At 42.4% G+C, this 23,928-nt stretch overlaps 2 protein-coding genes across 2 annotated transcripts; both read right to left on the reverse strand.

Moving 5' to 3' along the window:
* Positions 1 to 4,454: 4,454 nt before the first annotated feature.
* LOC124651150 (small polypeptide ROTUNDIFOLIA LIKE 2-like) lies at positions 4,455 to 5,031 on the reverse strand. The gene has a single exon (XM_047190283.1). It carries the CDS (start codon positions 4,783 to 4,785, stop codon positions 4,678 to 4,680), a length of 108 nt encoding a protein of 35 aa, XP_047046239.1. The 5' UTR covers positions 4,786 to 5,031; the 3' UTR covers positions 4,455 to 4,677.
* Positions 5,032 to 11,248: 6,217 nt separating this feature from the next.
* LOC124652919 (probable NAD(P)H dehydrogenase subunit CRR3, chloroplastic) lies at positions 11,249 to 12,276 on the reverse strand. The gene is made up of 2 exons (XM_047191965.1): positions 11,915 to 12,276; positions 11,249 to 11,556 (listed from the first exon to the last, which is right to left on the reverse strand). The coding sequence occupies exons 1-2, from the start codon at positions 12,252 to 12,254 to the stop codon at positions 11,426 to 11,428; spliced, it is 471 nt and encodes a 156-aa protein (XP_047047921.1). The 5' UTR covers positions 12,255 to 12,276; the 3' UTR covers positions 11,249 to 11,425.
* Positions 12,277 to 23,928: the final 11,652 nt, after the last annotated feature.

Genomic DNA, 23,928 nt, shown 5'->3' on the forward strand with positions numbered 1-23,928 from the left:
TATATGCCTTAACTCATGAACCATAACCAAGAAACACACACTTAACAGCCCTAGGCTCTAGCTTTCCATTATCGACATGTGCATAAGTAGTGCAACCGAAAACTCTTAACTGTGCATAATCAGCAGGTGAACCAAACAATACCTTAATGGGAGTTTTTTTATCAAACGAAAATGCAAGGTGACATGTTCATCAAGTAACAAGCGGTGGAGGGTTCATCATCTCCGCCACACCATTCTGTTAAGGAGTGTACAGGATGGTGGAGGCCGTTTCAGCCCAAGCCTCCGGCGACGGGCCTCGCTTCGCTCGTCAGAAGTTAGCCCGCTTATGAATTTGGATCACAATATAACTGGCATGGTGGGAGATGACGCGCAGGTAGCGTTCAGCCAATGACAACACCCAATCAAGGGTAAACAAAACCGAACAAAGGGAGATCAATCCCAAACCCTAAAATTGGGACTTCACACCATGTTTAGATGAGTAGCAACTTCATCTATTCCATGGGCTTTAGGCCAAATATATAAGTACATGAGAAGAGATAACTAGTAATCCTAATAAAGATTACATCTCTAACAATTAGATGGAAAATTTTCCTCCAAGATAGAGCCAAGGAACTCTCAAGAAAAATTCCATGCGATTTGGATCATGCAAATCAATCGACCTATAAGAGTAATAATTATAATTACTAATTAAGGGCTCAAATCCTTCAAACATCTCGTGAAATTCTTTGAATGAAAGAAGCCATATGAATTGTTTTTCTACACCTTAATTCACAAGAATCCTAGCAAGAGGTTAAACCTCTTGGGAATTTCCTTTGTGTCAATGACAACTATGATATGCACTCATGGCTTCTTCGGAATGAAGGATTTTCATACAACCGTCGGAGGATTCCATCCCATATGATTTTCTCCCATGGGGGTGTGTGGGGGCAACAAAATTCCTATGGATTGCATTCCTACAACTTGACTTGATTCCATAGGATTTCTAGTAAGATCGTAGATTTTGTTTTCCCTTAAGTCTTGCGTGGATCTTTCTCCATCTTCAAATTCCTGCAAAATATTGTGAAGCATACAAAGAGCTATGCGTGTGAACTGCCGTACGATCCTACATTCCGAAAAGACGCTCTCGATCCTTGTAGAATGTTTTTATTTCATATGATGCAACTAAAGAATATTTATTACCCATTCGTGCGTGTTCAGTTCATGTTGCACTCAACATGCCACCTCCTCGGATCCAAAGGGAGCTAGTAGTCAAGAATATCTGCAAGAGCAATCATCAGTGAAGTGCCTAAGCAAACAACTTTCATAAGACGGAAAGGAATCTTCGCTCATCGTAATGGCTTAAGCAGAAATCATGGAGCCTACCATAGCCTATTAGCAGGCCTCGATTGTCCTTATGTACCAGGAGTGCACGTACGCCAGCATGGCTAAGTTTAAAACCTAAGTAGCCATCAGACAATGCTTATCAGCCAAATTTAAAACCTGTGTAGCCATCAGACCATGCTTAGCTTATCATCGTCCACACAAAGGACAAAATCACTAATCAACCAGCTGCAGTCAAAGATGCAGAGAGACAATACTCGCCCCGAACACGGGGGCCATGTCTCGTGGGCAGAGCTCCCAGCTGCAGCTCTCAAGGACTAGGAATAGAAGAAAAGACAACACGGGATGCAATGCAATGCAGGTCTGGCCAAGCAGAAGCGAACAGGTGGGCAAACAGACAAACGCACGGACGCGCGGCATGTACCGTGCGCGAGCGTGCGTGCACGCACACATGCGCGCCCCCACGCACGTACCGAGGCTGGCACATGCAGGACATGCTGTGACCAGGACAGAGAGTCCATTTATTTAGACAGAGCTTTTTTTTGCTGGCAAGTCTAAAGCAGATCATAGTGGAGAGTAAGACTGGTTATAGTGGGAAGTAACTTAGACTAGTAACATATGTCATGTTACTAATCTAGGTTACTATCTTCATAGTGGGTAATAACTTATATGTGATATCATGCATTGTATTATTTATTATGTTGTAGACTCATCTTTTCTTGAGGTGTGTGATGTTATGGTAACATAGCTAGTTACCACCTCACTCTTTTTCTTCATTTATTAGCATACCATGTCACCAAAATGCCTTCAGATGTGTGATGTTACTAGCTATGTTACTCCCACTATAAGGAGTCTAAAGTGAAATTCAGGCTATTACGGTATCTCCAACGCGGCGATCCATCCCACGCGTCTGAATGGATTAAACCGGAAAAAAACCGCGGCCCAACGCGGCCACGCATCGCAAATGCGGATGGCCGCGGTGTCCCGAACGACCCAAATCCGGCCCAAATCTAGGCCAGGTTTGCGTGGTCGCGGATAGCACACTGCATCCTGGCGTGTCCGCTTGGTCCGCGTGTCTGGCCCACCTGTCGGTGCCCCAGTCCTATTAAATGTGAACTGGGGAGGGGGACTGTCCCTATCCAGTCCCCACTCCCCACTCCGGGAGGACCCCACCTACGGCGACACAAGTCCCAACTAGGACTTATGGTTCAAGGTGGAGCACGATGCGCGCCAGCGCACGTGCTTCACCTCGGCGACGGCGAGGCCTCGCGCGCAGCCGCACACACCTGCTAGGCGGGCTGGTCGCCGCCCAGGCGGCCTCTACATCGACGAGCCCGCGGTGGCGCCAGCGCAAGCGCCATAGGCCCAGCCCCAGCCCCAGGAGGAGGACGACACCGAGCTGCAGGCCGCGCTGGCGGCGTCCCGCAAGCTCAACGACCTCGAGGAGCTGGCCAAATGGCCGCACCTCGCCTCCGCGATGCGCGCTGGAGGAGATGGCTAGGAAGGCCCAGGAGGACGCCGAGGCCAAGGCATGGGCGTTCCTCGCCATGGCGCGCCGGCAAGAGGAGGCCACGCGCCAGGCCGCGCTCCAGGCGGAGGAGGAGCGCTAGGCCGCGCTCCGGCACGAGGCGGAGCTGCAGGCCGCTGTGGCGGAGCTGCGGCAGAAGGAGGCGGCGCGGCTAGCACGCCTGCGCAGGCCGGCGAGCCCTCCGGACCCACACTCCGCCTGGGAAAGGGCGCAGTGGTCACCCTGGCCGGAGTCCCCGGCGCCCTCCGGCGTGTCCAGCCGAAACAGCGCGTCGCCGCCGGGGGGCGTCGTCCTCATCGACGGCGATGAGTACTACTGGGAGTAGGGTGGCGCACCGGCGGCCACCGCGTCCCAAACCCTGTACTAAGGTTTCCTCTTTTTTTTTAGTTTAAAGCCCATATAGGGCTTTCTTTTGTGTAAAAATTGCCCAAAATAGGGCTAAGTTTAATGAACTCTAGTTTAAATTTAATTTGTTTTGCTTTCCTTTTTTTATTTTTTTATTTTGACATTTACGATGTGTTCGCGCGTTGGGCGTAGCGTGCGATCCAAACGAACACGCGGACGTGGGCCGCTGTCCGGGTGTTTGCGCGGCAACCCAAACGGCCCAAAACGGACGGCCCAGCGCGTCCGTTTGGTGTCGCAGCATTAAGATGCCCTTAGGTATCAATATAATCAACTTTAGGTAGTAAGTGAACCTATGATGATGATGTTATAATTGTAAAAAGAACCTCTCAAAACAAATTGTTAAAAGAACTCAGGTGCCTACTGTGCTTGAAGCACTGACCACTTCATACCTTAGAGGTACTTCCTCCGTTCCAAACTAATTGATCCAATTTTATCTCGATACGCAAGTGTCTACACATTAAAGCACGTTTAAATACATGCGTATTTAGATAAAGTTGAACCAATTAATCTGGAACAGAGGGAGTAGCACATACATTGAGAGGTCATGGTCCAGTCAAGGTTTCATTGCATCCATCGACAGCATGTCATGGTCCAGTACTCCATGATTTCAGGTACTCAGGCAAGCTCTGATTAAGCTTTTCCACTCGGGGTGACTGCAGCGTGCTTTGTGGATTCATGACCTTTGCTAGAGTGGTCTACCACTACCAGCCACAGCTTGCTTTCTTTCTCAAGAGGACTGCAACATGAAGGAGTGAACATATTAGTATTCTCTCCTCCATGAGAATACTACCATTCGTGGTATCCACCAAGTTTTAGGGCATGTTTGGGACGCAATACTTTCACAGGAAACCGCTCAATTTCTGCAAGAATTACGAAAAGCAAAGCAAATCCCGCACTCCATATGGGGCACTAACGGACCCACCAGGAGCATACATGGCCACATATCAAAGAAAATAAGTCAGTCACCTCTCAGAGGACCTGGAGGGAAAAGGCGTGACCACACAGAGAGATTCCAACTTTCCATCAAAAGTGTAAAGCATCAGATACGGATCGCTTCAAACCGTTAAGAAAGTATAACTAACTTCATCACAAAGGTACCACTGTTTCTATCTGCGATTTTCAGAAACTTGTCAATTCACAGTTATCATTGTGAGTATAATATCAAGTTGAAGCACAGTTAAGCAATGATCTTTCTCCAGTCTTATAAGAGGGTGACAATCTCGGACTACAGAGTTGGATCTCCCACCCGTGCCCGCAACAGCAGGCAAGTGTTGGGAGAAAAAATGACCCTCAAAAATGAAGAAGACTAGGAGAAGTACATGGACAGCCTATACATAGCAACTACACCTAAACTCTCTCTAACCCTCCAGAAATGGCAGCGCCAAAGAGAAAATTCCAGAATGGAAGGAAAAACAAGAAACGGATCAGTCACTCCATCGAAGCAACATGACGACGCAGCGGCGGAAGATGTAGAACCTAGCCCTCTTCTCCCTGAAAGCTCTGTTGAGCCTCCCTTGGCCTCCAATCTTCATGGTCTGGTTCACAAAGCTCGGTGCAAGGCGGAGGAGGGGAAGAATGCTGCTAGACTATAAGACAGCTTGTAGACTGATGGCTAGTGTGGTACGAGAGGGCTGTTAAGCGGGGGGCCTTTATATAGAGGCACACAAGGCATGATATGCCATAGTATCAAAGGAACATCATACCCCCCACATGCAGGCACTTTGTTTACGCACTGGGAGGCACACTTCTGACCCTGAACTTATCCTACTCGTTATTCTATCTGCTTGCAGCTTAGGAGCTAGCAAAAGGCTTAAACTATGCATGGCCATGACTGTCTGAGAATTACAGCGGTAAAACCAAACAAGATACAGTGGTCTCCCATCCATCCATGCAACAAAGGAAGATAAAGGTTGTTTAGTGACTCCAAGAAAGGGGCTCCAAAAGATATCCTAGCCACGCTTACTAAGGAAACTTCCTGGAAGGTCACCTTGATGCATAGGATAGAACTGATTAAGCTTTACCGCTAACAGGTGTTAAGACCGGGTAATTCTGCAATTAGGAAATGCTGTACACAAACGGTGAAGGTAAGGGTAAAGCTCCGGACTTCGATGAGACTTGTCTGATTCCACTTTCCGTGCACTGCCATGTAGCTCTAACTAGGTGAAATTATTCGTGACAGATGTTAAGGCCATGTAATACTGCAATTATGAAATTCTCTACAACAGGCTTAACCTCAGGGTAAAGCTTGGACTTCTAGGAGACTTGTCTGATTTCACCTTCCATGCAATGGGATGGAACTTTTACTACATATCACAGCAATGTTTGACACATACCTTGGTGACAGTGATTAAGTCGGCAGTTTAGGATAGCAGTATAGAGCAACTATCCAGGTTCACAAGGAACACAGCATATAATCTTGTAGTCCGAAAATTGCTTGATTGGAAAGTCAAGCAAATGAGTTCTCCCATGTACGTCAGGTCATTTTTACTCAAACGACAGCTTGTTCTCTTGAGGCAACTTGGGAGCTGAATAAATCCGAATTAACAGATGTGTAGCATGGAAATTAGAAAGTACCTTTTGTCATCATTATTCAATTTCCCCGTTTGCAGAATCCGCATAGTAATTTGAACTGACCAAGTTCCCATATTGCCTTCTACTCAGATGACAGAGTCCCATATGCAAGGAAGAAAATAATTTGTCTTTGTCTCTTGTTTCGCAGACAGCATGTAAACCTAAGATAAATTCCAAACTGTACTGCCTACAATTTCAGTTCATCAATAGATATTCAGACAACATGTTTATAGTGATGTGAAATTGAAAGTGAGCTGCATAAACCAAGGTAATTCTCTTATTAAATCATTTCAATTATCATTTACTTGTCCCAAATGTTGAGGAGAGAGTGACAGGATATGGCTAGTGTGTACCTTATTCCATTAGCAAGAGAGCTATATGTGCAAGAGAGAGCTAGACTTCATGGACAAACCTAGATACCACACCTATCCCACATACGTCTATCCTTAACACCCGTAGCATGCAGGCATCATCTGTGAAATCACTACAAGACATATCGTTAAGTACAAAAAGGTTGCAAGAGGAAACAATAGTTATTACAAGACTGTACACTAATCACGAACTATGGAATCAAATCAGAAGAAAATCTCCATATGCATTGAACCTGCTGTGTTACTGAGGCCGTAACATTAGATCTAAACATAGGACTGAAGATGAGGCTACCACGAAGAAACTTCCTACCTGATGATCTCATTATGATCTTGGCCTTCCTTTTAATCAATGAAAAGGGGCACCTTTTGTTGTCTGCAGTTTTCCAGTATAACGAATGATTTAAAGTGCTTACAGAGAATGAACAGATTAGGTGCCTCCATTATTTGCTGCATACCTTCTATATAATTAATATTTTTTCAGGCTTACAATCTGCAGAATAATCTTTAATTAACTGAAGAAGGGCCTTAAATAATTCAACAAAGCCCACAAAGCAATCCTACCATAACTCAGCATTCATGGACTCAACAAACACACCAATGGTTATGTTTGTAACCATGAGCATACATCAGAAGAAAATCTGCAAATACAAATTACACAATGAGCGCAGGCCAGGTGACAGTCAGCTAATGCCAATATTAGCACTAATAAATAATGCATCAAGATGGCAACTGAAGCAGTGACTACTTTGTCGTTTTATCAATAAGGATGATGAACTTACAGACTTACAGTCCTAAGAAGGGATGTGGATAGCAAAACAACATGAACATGTATGTGAGCAACAAGAAATATTATTTAAAGGTCATCACTTTTAGTAAAGATATTGAAGAGGAAAATAAACAGAGAATTCTGGGCAAAAAATGAGTGAAAATGCTGATATCATTTTCTCATTGCCATATTCATTTTAAATTAGCAAATTGGATGAAGTGGCAACAAACATCTGGCATCCTATGTGACAAGAAGGTCCCACAAAAGCTAAAAGATAAGTTCTATTGGACGGCCATCAGACCGGAGATGCTAGATGGAGCAGAGTTGGCCCACTAAAAGACAACACATCCAACAAATGAGTGTTGCAGAGATGTGCATGCTACGGTGGATGTGTGGCCATACAAGGAAGGCTCGGATTAGGAACAAGGCAATACGTGATAGACTAGGGTTGACACCGGTCGACGAGAAGTTAGTCCAACACCAACTAAGGTGATTTGGTCATATCCAACGGAGGTCTCCAGAAGCACCAGTTAGCAGTGGAATTCTAAAGAGTATGGAAAATACAAGGAGGGGCAGAGGACGAGCAAAGTTGACATGGGCGGAGGCGGTAAAAAGATTTAGCTCTTGATAGGACAGCATGGAAATCAGCGATCCATGTGCTGGAATCTTAGTTTACTTGTTCTCCGTTGGGTTTGATATCTAGCCGACACCAACTTGCTTGGGCAAAAGGCTTTGATGTTATTGTTGTTGTAAATTTAAATTAGCAAATTGGGACAATAAAACCCATCAAAGAAAGGTTTAAATTTTTGTTATTTTATTTTTATTTACTAAAAAGAGGAAAGTTACAGATGATGGTCTCTAGAAGTAATAGTTGACCATTTGCATTATTTTTTTTTGGAAAATACCAGTTGTTGCAATACAAAATAGTGCAAGGACGAGAAGTTCAATTACTACAACCTCAAGAAGTTCACTGAGTTCATTAAACCCCTCTGCATATGCCTCACGATTATGACCCAATTGACAAGTATTATTGTCTCGGTAGACCAACTTGTCAATCTTCAGAGGCTACAGGACTACAGCAATAAATACTTGCATCGATTGCATGCATGAGAGTCGGAAAAAAAAAGAGAACTAATAAGACAATTGATACTTCGTTGTTGAAATTTTGTAGTGTCAAAGCTCAGCATCCAAAGTTGTGCTACAAGGATTAGTAGGAAAGTTGAACATAACAATAAAACTAACTGATCAAGGTGGCACAAGACCAATGCACACATAAATGAGGAATACACGTTACAGTAAAAAAATCTGGATAAAGGTATATTCTCAAATGTGCATACTTAACTAAATTCCGCAGAGGATAAATAAGCCAGGAACAATATATTTCCTCTAAAAGTTCTACGGAAAGAAGATCACATCCTTATATTTTCAAAGAGTAGATGAAACATGAAAAATTTATGGATACAAGAAAATGAAACAATTGAGTAAAATGCTGAAATCTCCTTCCTCCTCTTCTTCAACATAACCAACAAAAGTAGGAAAATCATTAAGCTTCTCAAAACTAACTAAAGATGTACAAGATCCTACCAACTTATAAAAGTCCCTAAAGAGATCTCAAAAGGACCCAACTACACACACTTATATTTAACTCTCCAAGAACATCCTTGTCTGGTATAAACGAACTCTTGTGAAGCACCTCTATTGGAATTATCAAATAATTGTGTACAGTGCAACTTGCATGTTATTATATGTTTTTTATGAAAAGCAAGAGCTTAAACAAGTCTACCTCTAGACCAACCCAAATTGACTGCACAAAAAGCTGCCTTTGTGAGATCGTGAATGCTCACGTGGTCTGGTGTGTCACACAACTAACGACTGCTTCAGCCATGTTAAAAGTTTCATGATCCATTGCAAAATCACATCACTCAAAATGATCACACTCCAGCAGAGAGAAGATATAAGAATAATGCAAGGTTGTCTCCTAAATTGCACTCAACTTATTCAACTTGCTTGCATGTGACGAGTGGACTCATCATTGTGTCTCAATAAAATTTCTCCATATCTTCACATGCTAACCAAATCAGCGGAGAGTCCAATCATCAAATCTTTATAGAATGCTCTTCTGTATACCATATGAAACAATATAAGTTGTAGTTAGCCTTGTAGACATGAGAGCAGAGAGCAGCAAAAATATAAGAAAGGGAAGGTTCAGTAGACCTATATGACATGGTCAGGCTCAACTGGTAGCTTGACTGACTCTAAGTGCTCATCCGTCAGTGCATTTGCCTCACATCATTTGAGCCAAAATTTAATGTTTTCTAGGCAATCTAAAACCTGCGGATGTTAAGGTAAAGACCTAACTAGGACATCTGGCTGCAGTAGGCACTTGCAGATTATGAAATCAACCTCTTCTCCATCTTGCCAATGAGGAAACACTCTGATTTACCTTCTTTCTGCCTATTTAATGTATACTTTGTATTGGATTGTTCGACTTGTACTTGAACATACCTTTAACGACAAGAGATGCCTAGTTTTTTCTTTTTTCTTCTTGCAATGAAAAAGTAATCCTGAAGCTGGTCAAATTCTCTGTAGACCATGATGTGTTTCTGCAGTGACCTGATAGTGCATTATTTATGGAATAAAAGAAGGTTTTATTCGATCCTGACCTGTGCAGTTAAAAAGGAAACTGCAAATCTCACTTCATTTTTGTTTCTTTGCAGCTCCCTGTGGCATCCATTTAACAGCTCAATGAGATATAAAATATTTAATCTGGCAGGTATTCCGGTCTTTTCAGTAAGAAATACAACTACAGTCACAATTTAAAGTTACAGAATTGCTAATGTTCTTCCAAGATAACACCAAAACTACTCCCTCCATCCCATAGTATAACATGTTATTACAAAAAACTTACAAAGAAAACATCACACAAAATAAGCGAGTTTCTGTTTCTGATGTGAAGTACATATAATATCTCTATCTTCATAAATGAACAGCATGTCCCGAACAGCAACATGGAAGAATAAAACAACAAATGCTTATGCAATATCTAGCCTTATTCAGTTTCAAACACAGTTGATGGAAGTAGGTTTCAAGACTATCAGAAGAAATACAATGGCAGAGTAGCTGCTTAACTATCAAAATCTACGTGAACAACAATGCTAATGGTATGATTTGTTCATCAATGCCCTCTCGTTCACCTATCTATCCAGTAGAGCTCCTTGACCATGAGATGTATCAATAACAGAATATAGTTCACCTCAGCACGGAATGAAAAACTGTTCTTGGGGATATTTAATGAGTTGACTTTCCTGTTCAATAACGTATTCTTTTACTCGGCTGGTGCTTTCTTACAGAAGGATCTAAAGGCCAACGACAGACAGTATTACTACAATGCTGCAGTTCAGAGAGGAGATACAAGAACATTGCAAGTGTTATGGTTTTGCCTAGTGGTTTGTTAGCAATCTATTAGAGCTCCAATAGATTACTACAATGCTGCAGTTCAGAGAGGAGATACAAGAACATTGCAAGTGTTATGGTTTTGCCTAGTGGTTTGTTAGCAATCTATTAGAGCTCCAATGATGCCAAAAGTTCATTTATGAATGTGTCATATAGGTTGTAGGAACATAAGGTCGACAATTGCCGATTTACCATCACTCAATACTAAGGTACTTGTACTATGCAGAAATCATTAGCAGTGGAATTGGAAAGTCTAACTTGAGAGCTACTCCAGGAGATAGGTATTCGCTGCTGCCACTGAGAGCTACTTGGCAAGATCATATCCTTCACCGCATGACCTGCAGCACTCAGTAAACTAAGCATCTAAATAGTATTCTGTATCACCATGAGCACTAAGCTCATCTACTTGTGTATTCAAATCAGTCCATGTCATGAATTCATATCCCATGGACCAGTTAATATTCTAGGGTACTAGGGTGAACCCAATAGTTCATCCTCGACTGAAACAGCTATAAAAATCACGAAAAATGATATCCAAAAGTAATCAACCAACTTTGTAAGGCGTTCACAAAATCTGGAATGTGTACAAATTGTGTCCACAAAATTTAGAATGTCACACATCTGTCAACCAAATAGTGCAGAGATCACATTTGTGCCCTATGAACTTGCTTCCTAGTTCTAGTAAATAGGGTGTACCATAGACAAACTTAACCAGTTATTCTTCTCATCTCCTAAATAACCCACATAGTAAAAAAAAATCAATTTTACTTACTTCAAGTGATGGAATAAAATATGAACACACATGTTACTCCAAGTTTAAGAGAGCAAAGCAGAGAAGCAAGTATACAACTTATTCGCATTTCCTTTTTTTTTTTTGAAGGGTAACTTATTCATATCTTACATAAGAAGTAACTTCAATAGTGTGAAACATATCTATCACAGTTTTTTCAAGTATCCACACCTCATATGGCTGGAAGAACAAAGTTAAGAAACAACCTAACACTTTACATTTTACATTAGTAGATTCTCCATATCCAGACCAGGAATATCAAACGGTAACTTTATAACTCCAAGGGCAATAAGCATGAGGAAGAACCACAGAGGAAAGATCTTCATACAAAGCACCAAGACAGACTTTTGCCCTGACAAGTAGAGGGGAAGAAAGTAGAGAAAACAATTTCAGCCCAAACTTCATACAGCCCATACCATGAGAAATCAGAAGTTCAGAACGACCCAATAAGGTAAGATTGCTTGTGAGGAATGGCCTAAATCTTATTCACGATGTAGTCTTCAGTAAATAACTAGTGAGGCATGGTTCCCAGTAATGCAGAAATCTTAGGCAGTTCATTAGAATCAGAAAGTAAACTTCGTTTTTTTTATAAAAAAAAAAAACTTGTTGGTAATTCGTATTTGCAATGGAAAACGTAGCACATAATAGCCATTTGAATACTGGAATATATATTGTTTAAGATGAGGAAGGGGACAACCGAGGCCAATCACCTTGCTGTGCACGCGCCTCTGTGTTGTCGACGACCCACTCGGCGGCCTCGCGGATTCGGCGCTCGGCGTCGCTCTCCGGCTGCCCGATCGGCGTGGAGGCGAGGATCTTCATGAAACCGGACTGCTTATCCTTCCCGGAGGCGGACGGGTCGTTGTCGGCGCCGATGGCGCGCCGCACCTCCGCGACGGACGGCTGGGTTGGAGCCGGCGTGGGAGTCTTCCTGGGAGGTGACCCCCTAACGCGGCGCCGGATACGGCGGACGGGGTCCCCGGAGGCGGAGGAGGCGACGACGGCGAGGCGCGGGGCGCAGGCGGCGGCGAGGTGCCACGCCATCACCATGGAGTGTGTGACTGACGACCGTGTGGGGGCTTGAGTGGAGAGCAAGGGATAAAGCTAGCTCTGTGCAAATGACACGTGTGCCCGCAACCACGATTTCATGCTTCAGAAGTTTAAACAAAGAGTAAAATCTGTTTTAAACGTTGAACTTATAGGAATGGTTGAAATTGAACCTTGAACTTCAAATCTCTGAAATCAGCACCCCAAACTCCGGAAAGTACAATGTGCACATGAGCACAAGTGCTCCTTGGACTTTTGGATTTTTGAAAATTTTCAAAACCTTGCTCTTTTATGTTTTCAAAAATTATGGCATTAAATATATAGATAGATTTAGACACGAGGAGTGTAGTCAAAAAAGTCCCATTAAAAAATACTTTGTATTTTGGAAAATACAAAAAAGACAAATTTCTGACTATAAATAGTCTCCAAAAATATAACGTATTTTTTGACGACACTTTTTTGATTTCAATCCTCGTATACACATCTATCTACATATTTAATGTCATAATTCTTGAAAGCAGAGAAATATGAGAATCTGAAATTTTCAAAAATCCAAAAGTGAAGGGAGCACTGACTCCCATGTGCACAGAATCTTTGTCCCCCAAACTCCTACTTTCCGGTCATTACTTGCTAGACGCGTGTTCCCGTCGGGATTTGCTCATGTGGCAGTGCTAATCGATGGGATTGCTGACTTGACAAATCTGAATATGCCCTTTGTTCCCGAAAATGCCAATCTGAACCCGGGCTCAGATGCTCTCGTTTTCTGGACCACCCATTTCCGCTAGCATTGGTGGTACCCGGCAGTATTCTATGACGTATGCCTTTTTAATAGAGCAGCGTTTGCAGCGGCCCAGGCCCACCTCTCCATACGTATTAAGTCAGTAAGTATCCACCGGTACGGGATGTTTCGACGGAGTGGACCGCTGCACCAATTTCTGCATGTTGATTCATGTGCCGTATGTAGAAGACGGTGGGCGCACACGCCATGGCCATTAATGGCGACGCTCTCCCCAGGATCAGACTCTTCCTTCTTCCAAAGCCTCGTCCCATTTCTTTTCCCCACCGAGATCCATCGCTTACCACCAGGATTCTCCTTCACCTCCCACCGCACCAGCATGTTGTCCTCAGCTTCGAGCGCATGGGAAAGGATCTCACTGCCGATTACTTGTTCAATCCACTCATCACAGGACAGTGGCAGCTCGTTCTTCAAGTGGCATAGGAGACTTATGCGGCCTCCCTGGAAGACCCACGAGCAGCTCCTCCAGGCCGCCCCACCAGGCGCTCAAGCCCAGCAGCCACCCAAGGCCGCCCCAATCGGCGCACAAACCGTTGCGACTGTATCTGCCACGACGGTGGACTCCTCGCCATCCAGATCCTGCACCAGCGTGTCCTGTTCAGATTCATGGGAGCGGAGCTCTCTCCGGCGCCCTCGTACACTAGCCAGCTGGCGCAGAATGCAAAGCTAAGCTCGATTAGAAGTAGAATCAATACCCGAGACCACCTGTATAGCGATACAACAGCTCAGATCAACTTACCCGGTAGCTGGATCTAGCAAGAAATCCATCTATTTCACCTCTCCTCGGCGGCGAGCTTGAACTTTGCATGTTCCGTCACTTCCGGCTGCAGGAACGGTCCCTCGCGGAGATGCCGAGTTTACTCTCACTGGCCAAGAAAATCTTTGACCAAATGCACACATTCTAGGTTCTAGCCATCTGACCACACTTAACACATGATTTCCGTCAAACAGCCATGGGCTGCCCCTGAAACGTCCGTCACGCCCCGTTCCTGCGTATACCTTTGTAGCATACTCGTATCCTCCTGTTCCACCATTTTCTGTGGGTTGTATCTGTTCTAAAAAAAGTCTACCGGGTCCACATCCCAGACCAAATGAGTGGTCCATAAAAAAGAGCTTATATGAGCTCGGGACTAGAAACACCGTGTCCCTTTGTTCTGTTTAGAGTTGAATCGGGAGATCGAACAAATGATTTCAACATATGATCTATTTCATCGATGATCAATGTATAAATACAAAGTGAACGGACGCGAGTTAACGGACGCGTCCGATCATGGGGGTTGGGAGCGTGGAAACACGACGAAGAAATGCACGCGTCGGTTCTCAAAGAGCAACTGTATCCCTAATTACAAGCAGAGGATTAACCTCTTATTTATGTAGTAAATAAGTCATAACACTTCTCCTAATCTTTGCTTGTCCTTGTGACCGATCATGGGAATAGCCTCTTCCAAAAACCCTGTGGGACAAATAGAAGAGAAAATACCATATACCATGAAAAACTCCTTCTGAAAACCCTGTGGGAAAATAGGGAGAAAATAACATATGCCATCTACTAGCAAATGGAGGCGCGGTGGCACGCCGCGCTGGAGTCTGGTAATAGTGAGGTAAGTGGTATTTCTTATTGATGTTTTTCATCTTTCTGAAGTTGAAATGAGATGAAACGGAAGTCGATGTTTATTTGTTGGGAATCTCGGGTCGCGATAGTGGGCTGATCAGTAGTGTTAAACCACTGAATCGCAAATAGGCCAATACAGCTTCTTAAAAAAATAAGCGCCTCTGTTTATTTTCGAAAGAATGGTAAAGTCTCCAACTTACAATGACACTCTTAGCATATTTGGTGTAGATACTAATAACAAAGCTGATTGATGACATGGGAGCAGTCTTAACTTTATTATAGTTGCCTAATTCATAGCAGGTCAGGCACATTGTCAGTTAGTTAATATACTCTGTATCGCCTAAGGAAATGGCAAAGTATTTAACTCAAGTGATGGAGTTACATAAATAGTATAATAATAAGTAAACAAAAATGTGGAACTGAATTTTTAGTAGATGCATGACATGAAATCAACGGACTGCTCTTTAAACCGTATACAGAAAAATGTTTACTGTATTTTCTCTTTTCCTTTTGCAAACTACACGACATATTGTTGTGTCTATGGGCTGATGATCGGTAGCTGCCGGTTTTATGCTGACTACAGGAGCAGGCTGCAGCTGGCAGTGGGGCGAAGGCGGTGCAGTCTGGAATTACTGTTTTGGATGTACATGCATGTGTTGAAAAGTGAGTCGTTGTGTTTGAAAGCTAGCTCACGCGTCTGTGTGCATGCAGAGGAGCAGAAAAATAAGGAATAAATAAGTCTGATGCTGTTGTGCATTGTAGCTGACATGATTTTAATAGAAATACATCGCGCAGTGTTGCTGGTTTTTGTAGGGGGAGCTGTTCTTCATCTGTTCTTGCGTTAGGTAATCATGGCTGGTCGTGCTATCGAGTTTTTGGCGCTTCCTCCTTATGTAGATGGTAGTATTCTTCAGTTTTGGGTGAGGGGAGGAGACATTTCTTTGGAGATTGCTGCTCGTGCTTTTTTGGAGTCTCACTTCAGTGATCGGCGGTTTTGTTGTAGTATAAGTGTAAAAAAAGATGACATGTGAAAATAAATACATTGGGGCGGGTTATGATGAGACATAGAGTATGTGTACAACAGTATGTTCGGAATGGAAGTGAGTAAGAGTGGAAACTGAAATTATTTTGGAACGAAGTTTTTATTTTATTTTTTGGCAATGGTCTTTGTTAGCACAGATAGTTTTAATTCTGGGAAGTTGAACGTGCATGATGGTGTAAAAATAACTTCATTCGAATGATAGTGTATATTATGTGTTGGTTGAAGTTCCTGCTTCAGCTTGCTTGTGTAGTTGAATGCGAAGGATAGTCAAAATAAGAAATAGTAGATGAGACAACATGTATTGAGCGAAAATAAAAGAAAATATAAGAATCAGGTGCAAGGAAAAAAATAGTTCAATGCTTTGTGAAGTTTGTCTTTACAAAGCTAAAATATTAAGACATATACACTATTACGCAGACGTCGGAAATATTAATTATGTTTTATAGTGAGTAAATTAAATGTCAACTTTCAGAATATAAGGTACTGCCAGTTTCTACATTAATTCAAACAATTTTTTGCATTATGAGAAAACGGCAGGTTAAATTTTACTTTTAGGACTAAGACGTATGGCTTTATGAGAAATGAGTAGGTTAAATTTCACTTTACATTTGTGAAGAGATGGATTTTTTTATTGTATGTAAGTTATATTATTAGAGTATAACATGTTGGATAATTAATTGGCTGAATTGCTGCAGATAAACATTAGGTAGCTATAACTGGTCAGACGGGTGCATTACGAATGAAATGAAATGAAACCTTTTTTTAATGTATTATTTGGTGCTAGATAAGAAAATAGCATGTACAGGGAAGAAGAAATAATGGCAACTGCATGCGATAGGAAAGGTACACAGTTTATTTTATTCCGTGTAAAAAAGCTTGTGGAGAAAGATACATTGAGGGGGACTACAATGACATGTGCAACGAAGTTGCAGCATTATTTTGGAGAGGGAACTAAGTAAGCAGAAAAATATAACTTATGCTGCGACGAAGTTGCTTCTATTCTTGGTCGATGGTCTTTGTTAGCACAGATACTTGTAGTTCTGGGCAGCGGAAGGGCTCATCATGTGAAACTTGTGTTAAATCGGTGATGTGGTTTGGGATTACTTTGATTCGGATGGTAGCTGGTATTCTGTTGCTTCGAGAACACCATGCCGAACACTCATAGAGGGTAAGAGTTTTTCCAACACTTGTGTAGCTGTCGCCTGTTACGGTGGAATGTTCATCCACGTATGCAAATGGGCTCATGGTGTACTCGATGACCGGTGGAGTGTTGAGGTTGTGGTATTCCTTTTATTTTGAGGTGAACTTTTTCTGAAATTCCGGGGTAGAGCCATAAGACGGTGTCCACTGTGTCAAGTATAGCCCACCTCGGTTTATCCAGTAGCATAGATGAGCCTCCAGAAGAGCGTAAAGAGAGGTTGTTCCTTGGGGCTGGTCGAAATACACGAGGTATGTGCCTTCTTTTAGTACCTTGATTCTGAATCGAGGTTGCATGTACATGCGGAGGTAGTCACATAGGTTGCCCATGACTGAGAAGTGGTTGTCTGGTTCAGTGTATATGACAATTGTTGATGAATATTTTTCGATGGCACGTACATCGTGAAGGTTGGGAGATATATAGCAGTGGTGAGGGTACACGATATGGGATGTGTTTGCGACTGGTTCGCTATCGTATTCGTATCTCTTTGTTATGCCGTGCAGGTATTCTGATTTATCGATGTAAACTCTAAATGTGTCTAAGAGCAAAGAAGCTGTTGGATTTTGGCTGATTGATCCTACATGGGATGGTGTTTTGATTATAATACTGTCTGGTATGTGGAGGAGTCGTTGTGCGCGTACCAGACACTTGAATCCAGATGGATCTTGGTGTGTTCTTGTTTCGAAGCCAATATACTCTAGTGCAGAATATGGAGCCAGCAGTTGTTCCGCAATTGCTGGTGTCCACATGTGTAGGGGCATTTCTCGGAGGGTAATGTAGACTCGTTGGTCCACATTGCATGTTTAGAAGTGGACCAAGGAGTCACTTTGGATAAACTGGTATGGGCAGCCATGGATGTTTAGTATTGTGTTTTCTCTAGATAGTTCTATGGCTTGGAGGGCTTCTCTGTGGTGTGCAAAGGATACCAGTATTCCCTCGTTTGTGCTTGTGTGTACCTGCATGCCTTTGTGGATGTTGAGTTTGTCTGGTAGTTGCGCTACAACATCGTCTGTGGCTATAGTTTGGAGTGAAGAGAGTGCTCTAATTATGTATGCGCAATGTAGTGGTGCGCACTGCCTTGAATTTTGTTGGATGTTGCTGAAGTCTTTGACGCGTGGCCGTGATGCCATGGTACCTGCCATATTTTTGTATGGAGAAAATGGTACGTTAAAAAGAAAGTGGGAAATGTGTTCGTGAGAGGTAGTTTTTGTGAGTGCAGACCTTTGGATGACCGGCAGCTTCTCTTGGTGTTTTCTTGCAGGTCGATGTGTGCGGAGGCAGTGGTGAAGTGAGTTCTTTAGCTTAGATTGCATGGGCTTTTATACACAGATTTGTGATCGATGTGGTTCTAGCATGTCTCATGCGTGTCACTGCATTTCTGTGACGTGTAATGGAGCTGTTGTCGTTTCAAGGTTGTATAAGGTGTGAGAGTTGCTGTTTATTGAGGTGTGTGCCTCTTGCTACCATGGCAGTGTGTATGACATGCATATAGTATGCAGATGGTCCGCTGATCTATGAGATGCATGTAGGTGATGAATTGCTATATTAAGTTGTTGTTTCTGTTGATCTTGCTAGGTGTTGCGAGTGCGTTTGATTAGTGATGGTTTGTGTGTGAGAGAAAAGAGTGTGAGATAAAAAAATGTTAAAGAATATTCATAGGCAGCTCCCTTAGGTCGCATGGGTAATGGGATGAAGTTTGTGTGTGGACCTGTAGTTGCATGAGCGAGCTGTAAGTTACTTGATGTGGTGTCATATGCCATATCAATACTCTTTGCTGTAGCATGTGTGTACGACTGCAGTAATTGATTTGTTTACTCTGGCACCGGTGTGGTGTGTAAATGTCATATAACACAGTGCTAAATAATATAACAATAATGTTATGTACTGATATTCTTCTATTACAAATACTGGCACATGTTCTCATTTGTGCTAAATCCATGTCGCTGAATCTTTGCTTTTGTCTATGTGGTGTCGAATGGAATGATGGAGCATTTATTTGTTTAGGATAGCTAATGGGGTGTGGCATGCATATGCTGTCAGCTGTAGGTTGTTGTTTTCAGCCATGCATGCAACAGTACATGGCTTGGTGGTATGTTGACATGGCTTAGCTACGTTGCTATTTTAGTCTTTCTGTTTGTGTGTACTTGATCAATGTTGCTTTGTGTAAGACTGAAATTATTGTGTGTCATCTTGGTTGCATCTGTGTAGCACGTGTGTCATTGCATGTATGCGACGTGTTATTCTTGGGAGGCCACTTTGCAATGGCTGATGAGTTTGTATGGGCGTTCCTTATGGGTGTGTGTGCCACTCTGTTTGATGCTATCTGGTGGTAGCATTTTATGTGAGTCAGTGGTGGGTGGGCAGTGAGTGTTTACTTTGGTGATGCTGCGTGGACTGTTGAGTATTTTTCTGATTAGTGAGACGAATAAGGCTGGAAGGTTTGTGTAAAGGAGAAGTCATTTCGTGGAGAAGGAACGATGTTTTTTTAGGCGATGACATAAGTCTGTGGCGACAGAATGGTTGTCATTTTTTTTATGTGTCATAAGTTTTACTTAAAAAATGTGTAGCATCCATTTTTCTTGGAGTCTCCATTTTATTCGAAGGGCAAAAAAAGTTTTTCCGTTAAATTAGATTTGTTGAACGCTAACATTTTTTGTGGAAGCCAGTTGTGCCTATTGCGACGGCTTGTTTTTTGTGGACTGCGTACAGTAGGTATACTCCTTTAATATATATGCAGCAATGGTTCTTTGGATGGAGCACACGTGAACTTGTATAAGGCAGCGGTGCTCATTTGCATGCAGTACACCTCGAATTGCATGCAGGCTGCCAGCTGGTGTATGTGACGTGGCTGGGGTCATGACACGCATCGTTGCATGACCTGTGGGAAGTGCTTGGCTCTATTTATTTGGTGTGACGACCTTTGTGTTTTCATGAGTGAGTGCAGCGAGTTGTAGAACCTTCTTTTTTTTGTTGAGGGGACAATGGCCGGTCGTGCTGTGGAGTTCCTAGTGCCTACTCCTTTCATAGGTGGTAGTATCGTGCAGTTTTGGGTGAGGGGAGGAAATGTTCCTTTGGAGAATGATGTCCATGCTTTTTTGGAGGACTATTTTGATGACCGTCGGTTGGTTTCTATCAAGAACAGTGCTGATGGTGTCTCTGTATTTGGACGCTTCTGTAATCGCAGTGATGCGTTTGACCTGCATGGTAGTGTTTTGCTTGGGTGGGTAATACTGTTGTCTGTTGTGTGAAGGTGGATCCGAGCTTATTGTATGATGCTCGTGCGTCTGTGTTTGTTCCGGTTATTCGCTTTATTTGGTAATGCTGGGAAGCCATTTGCTAGCACGATCGTTGGATTTGGTGTCTTTAATCGTATGCTTTCTGTCCGGTTGTAGTTGCCTATTTTATTAGCTTCTTCGATGCTTCATGTCGGTGTGGTGGGTCTGTACTTTTAGTACTTTTCTTTAGTTTGGTCAGTGTTGTAATGGGTGTACTGTATGTGGAATAAAATGGAAATATGTTGTTTCTGCTGAATGGATTATACATTGTTAGATGTAAAATAGTATGCATGTGAAGAGAGAAACAACAGCGAGTATGTGTAGGGGAAAGGGGGAAGCGATTCTACATTGATATCATATAATTAGATAGTGATTCAATGAGTAGTATAATATTGGTAATGTCAGATAATCCGGCATGGCAATGGTTATAAAGAAGAAAATAGGTAACAATAGCTGGCGAGTTGGGATATATGATAAATAAGTAAGGTTAATAAGGTGAAGCTTAATTTAAATGAAATATCAATAAAATTGGATGGTTGAAAGCAGAATGATTTTTTCAAATGAACGGTAAAATACATGCATGATCTACTCTCATTAATATGATTGTAATATATTTTTATATATAATCAATCAACTGATAGAGTGGGCTTTTTGGGTTTTTATTTTATCTTTTGTTTTATTTGACATGCATGGCACGCATGGTATGAGCAAGATGTAAGGCGTAAATAATGGTAGTGTGGGTCGGTCCTCTATGACATGCATGGAGTGGTAGCTAGCTGGGCGGTGGTGTCATATTTTCTAAACTGTTTGATCGATGGTACTCTTTGGCTGAATGAAAAGATTTGTGTTAATTTTTTGTACATTTAAATCAAGCAAGGTTAGCCTGTGTTGTATGTGCATTAATCAGGTGGATATTCTTGAAATTAGTAGGGTTGATTAATGAAGTGCTATTTTGGGAGGTGGATTTTTTTGTATTCGCAAGATTACTTCATGTGTGGTGTTTAATTTTTTTTAAGTCTATCTGTGATTATATTTGTACCATTTGTTGTATCATTAAATAAAACTGTCATGATTTCCGCTTTACGGACGTGGCATGGTGTAAGACAGGTGTTGTTTTGCATGGGTGGCTATTGATGCGTTGGTAGGAGTAGTGCATGCAGCAGTGCTGTTGTTTATAGTCATATGTGCAGAGGGCTAGTGTATGCTAGTGGTTTCTGGCAGGCATGCAGTGCTAGATGGTTGTGTGTATTTTACCCCCTGCTGTAGCCAGGAGTTGAAGAATAAAGAATGGATGCATATTAAATCATAAAAGGTACACACAGAGTGATGAAATAGCAAAGAGTGTAAATCTATCGAGTGTGCTAGCTGTACTGGCATCTGTAATGTAGCTGGTATGATGGTATTGTGGTTGAAGAAAAATAGATAAGATTCTCAGCTGGCCGATTTGACATGATGAATAATTAAAGGGTTATTTAGCTGACATGCTTACTTTGGAGTCACCTCACTGGTATAGTAGTAAGCTACATAACATGAGCTGATAATTTAGTTAGCTGCTTTTTTAGTTTAAAGTAGTTAAATGCATGATTATTTTTTTATGTTTCACTGCAGTTTGCTATAATATTATTTATGTATGTTGTGTTGTTTATTCTAGTACAACTCCTTCTATTTTAGTCAATATACGCAGAGTTATGCTTATGGGCATGCATGCTTTTTACAGTGGCGCGGCGCTTAATTCGGTCCAGAGTTAGTACGATTTAGTTGTATCTTTTACTGTTAATGAAATGTCTATCTAGCGACGAGCATATACTTCATCCAGTGACGGTCGTATATGTTGGGAGTTTAAGGCCGGATGCAGCTGCAAGAACTCAACTGAACAGTAAAATACCTCGTTGGCCATGCATGTGTTGAGCAATTCAATTTTCTAATTATATTTTGACATTTTTTAATTTAATAACTCGGTCATATTATACATGCACACACACGGGGAAAAACTCGATTCATGCTATGTTTAGCATATATCTGGCTTTAAATGGGTGTCGGGGGCGTTCGAAATAGGGCAGAAAATATGTTACGTTTATTTAATACTCCATCCGGTCCTAAATATAAGCCATATAATTTCTGGCACGGAAGTTAAGAAACGCATATTTAGAAAAAATTACACCATGTTCGGCTAGGGTTAACCGTAAGTAATTACCGTGAGCTAATAGAGGACTTTGCATAAGATAAGTAAACCTAATCAAATCTCCAAAATATTGTCCATACAAGTAGGACAACGCAATAAACCTTATATTCTGGAATTTTTCTCAAAAAACTATATGGCTTATATATAGGAACGGAGGGAGTAATACAACAGGGTGTATACATATAGATACCCTCGAGGAAGGTTGTAGAGGGGAAGACACAGCTGGTTTATTTAGTTGTACAACAAGTGGTAAATATATAGGCGGAGTACATATGTACGTATCCATCACACATGGACAGCGGTGGAAATTGTTGCCGAGTTGAGTGTCCTGCATTTCGTATCCAGCCTGTCAACATGGTGTGTGGATTTATTGAAATGGTAAAAAGTTGTCTGTTTGGAAAAAGAAAGAAGCTGAGTTAGTTTGGATTTTTAGCAGTAGTGTCGCACACACAATTTTTATGCATAAGCAAATGTAGGATGGGCTTACCGTGCCACCGATGTTTTGGGACGGGTATCAGTCGAGTTCATCCATTCCAGTTCTTGGCCTGATGCGGGTGTACTCTGGTCCGATGATGCTATGGAGGATGAAGGATGCTAGGTGTTCCAAACGGTTTGATGGAGGTATTTGCCAGTATACCTTAGAGTACCAGTAGATAAATCTCCTGGGACAGTAGGTGCCTGGATGACTTCTATAGGAAGGACGTCATCAAAAGATGTGCATGCGTATGCTAGATGGGTAAGGAGGTGTTCTCTTTCTTGGAGAAGCCTATTATTTTCGCAGGCGATTCTAGTTAGGTGCGCATCGTTATGACATGCAACTAAGCCAACACAGCGGAGCTTGGTTGTCTTGTCCTTTAAGGAGGCATAGTTAACATCGTGGACGATGATGTTACCATTTTTCACAATCATTTTAATTGCTTTGTCTGCGGCTTTTTTCGGTAGCGTGTTCCTCGCTAATGGTGGAATCGGCGGTTACCATCGTCGTTGCCCGGTGTGGGTGATTGCCAGGGATGGGGATGTAGATCTTAATCCAGGCGCTAAATCTTCCGGGTGAGGGCGTGTGCGATCCTTCAGAATGGATGGGCAGGTTCGCAGCTTCGGCTATGCCGCCTAGGATCCTTCGTCGGTTCAGCAAAATGACCTGCTGAAGCAAAAAAATTGAAATTTGTTACAATGGATGTCGATTAGATAGAATCTAAGCAGGTAGAAATGTGGCCAGAATGCAGGCGTGGTTAGCATGGACCTGCTGGCTGGTGCTCATCGTGGTGCGCGGTGATGTGGTGGTTTATCTGGGGTGTTTGGAGCAGGTGGTTGTGCAGGGGCTTGTTTTTTGTGTGCTGCATGGAGTAGCTGTGTGTGCTTAATTTATAGGCGGCAGTGGCTTCTTGCATGGAGGACATGTCGATTTGCATGCATGGTGACCCGTGGCTTGTAAGATGTGGCACGGTGCAAGACAGGTATTGTTTTACATGGGTGGGTGTTGATGTGTTGGCATGAGTGGTGCATGCAGCAGTGGTGTGGTTTATAGGCTGCACATGGATGGGTACGATGGTCCTATGCCTTTGCTGCCAT

Source organism: Lolium rigidum, chromosome 5 (genome assembly GCF_022539505.1).
Source record: "Lolium rigidum isolate FL_2022 chromosome 5, APGP_CSIRO_Lrig_0.1, whole genome shotgun sequence".
NCBI classification, from domain to species: domain Eukaryota; kingdom Viridiplantae; phylum Streptophyta; class Magnoliopsida; order Poales; family Poaceae; genus Lolium; species Lolium rigidum.

Excerpts from the sequence above, each read along its gene's own strand:
- LOC124652919 (XM_047191965.1), bottom strand. The coding sequence starts at position 12,254 with ATGGTGATGGCGTGGCACCTCGCCGCCGCCTGCGCCCCGCGCCTCGCC. Across the intron at positions 11,557-11,914 it reads AGAGGCGCGTGCACAGCAAG|GGCAAAAGTCTGTCTTGGTG; the intron begins GTGATTGGCCTC and ends TCTACTTGTCAG.
- LOC124651150 (XM_047190283.1), bottom strand. The coding sequence starts at position 4,785 with ATGAAGATTGGAGGCCAAGGGAGGCTCAACAGAGCTTTCAGGGAGAAG.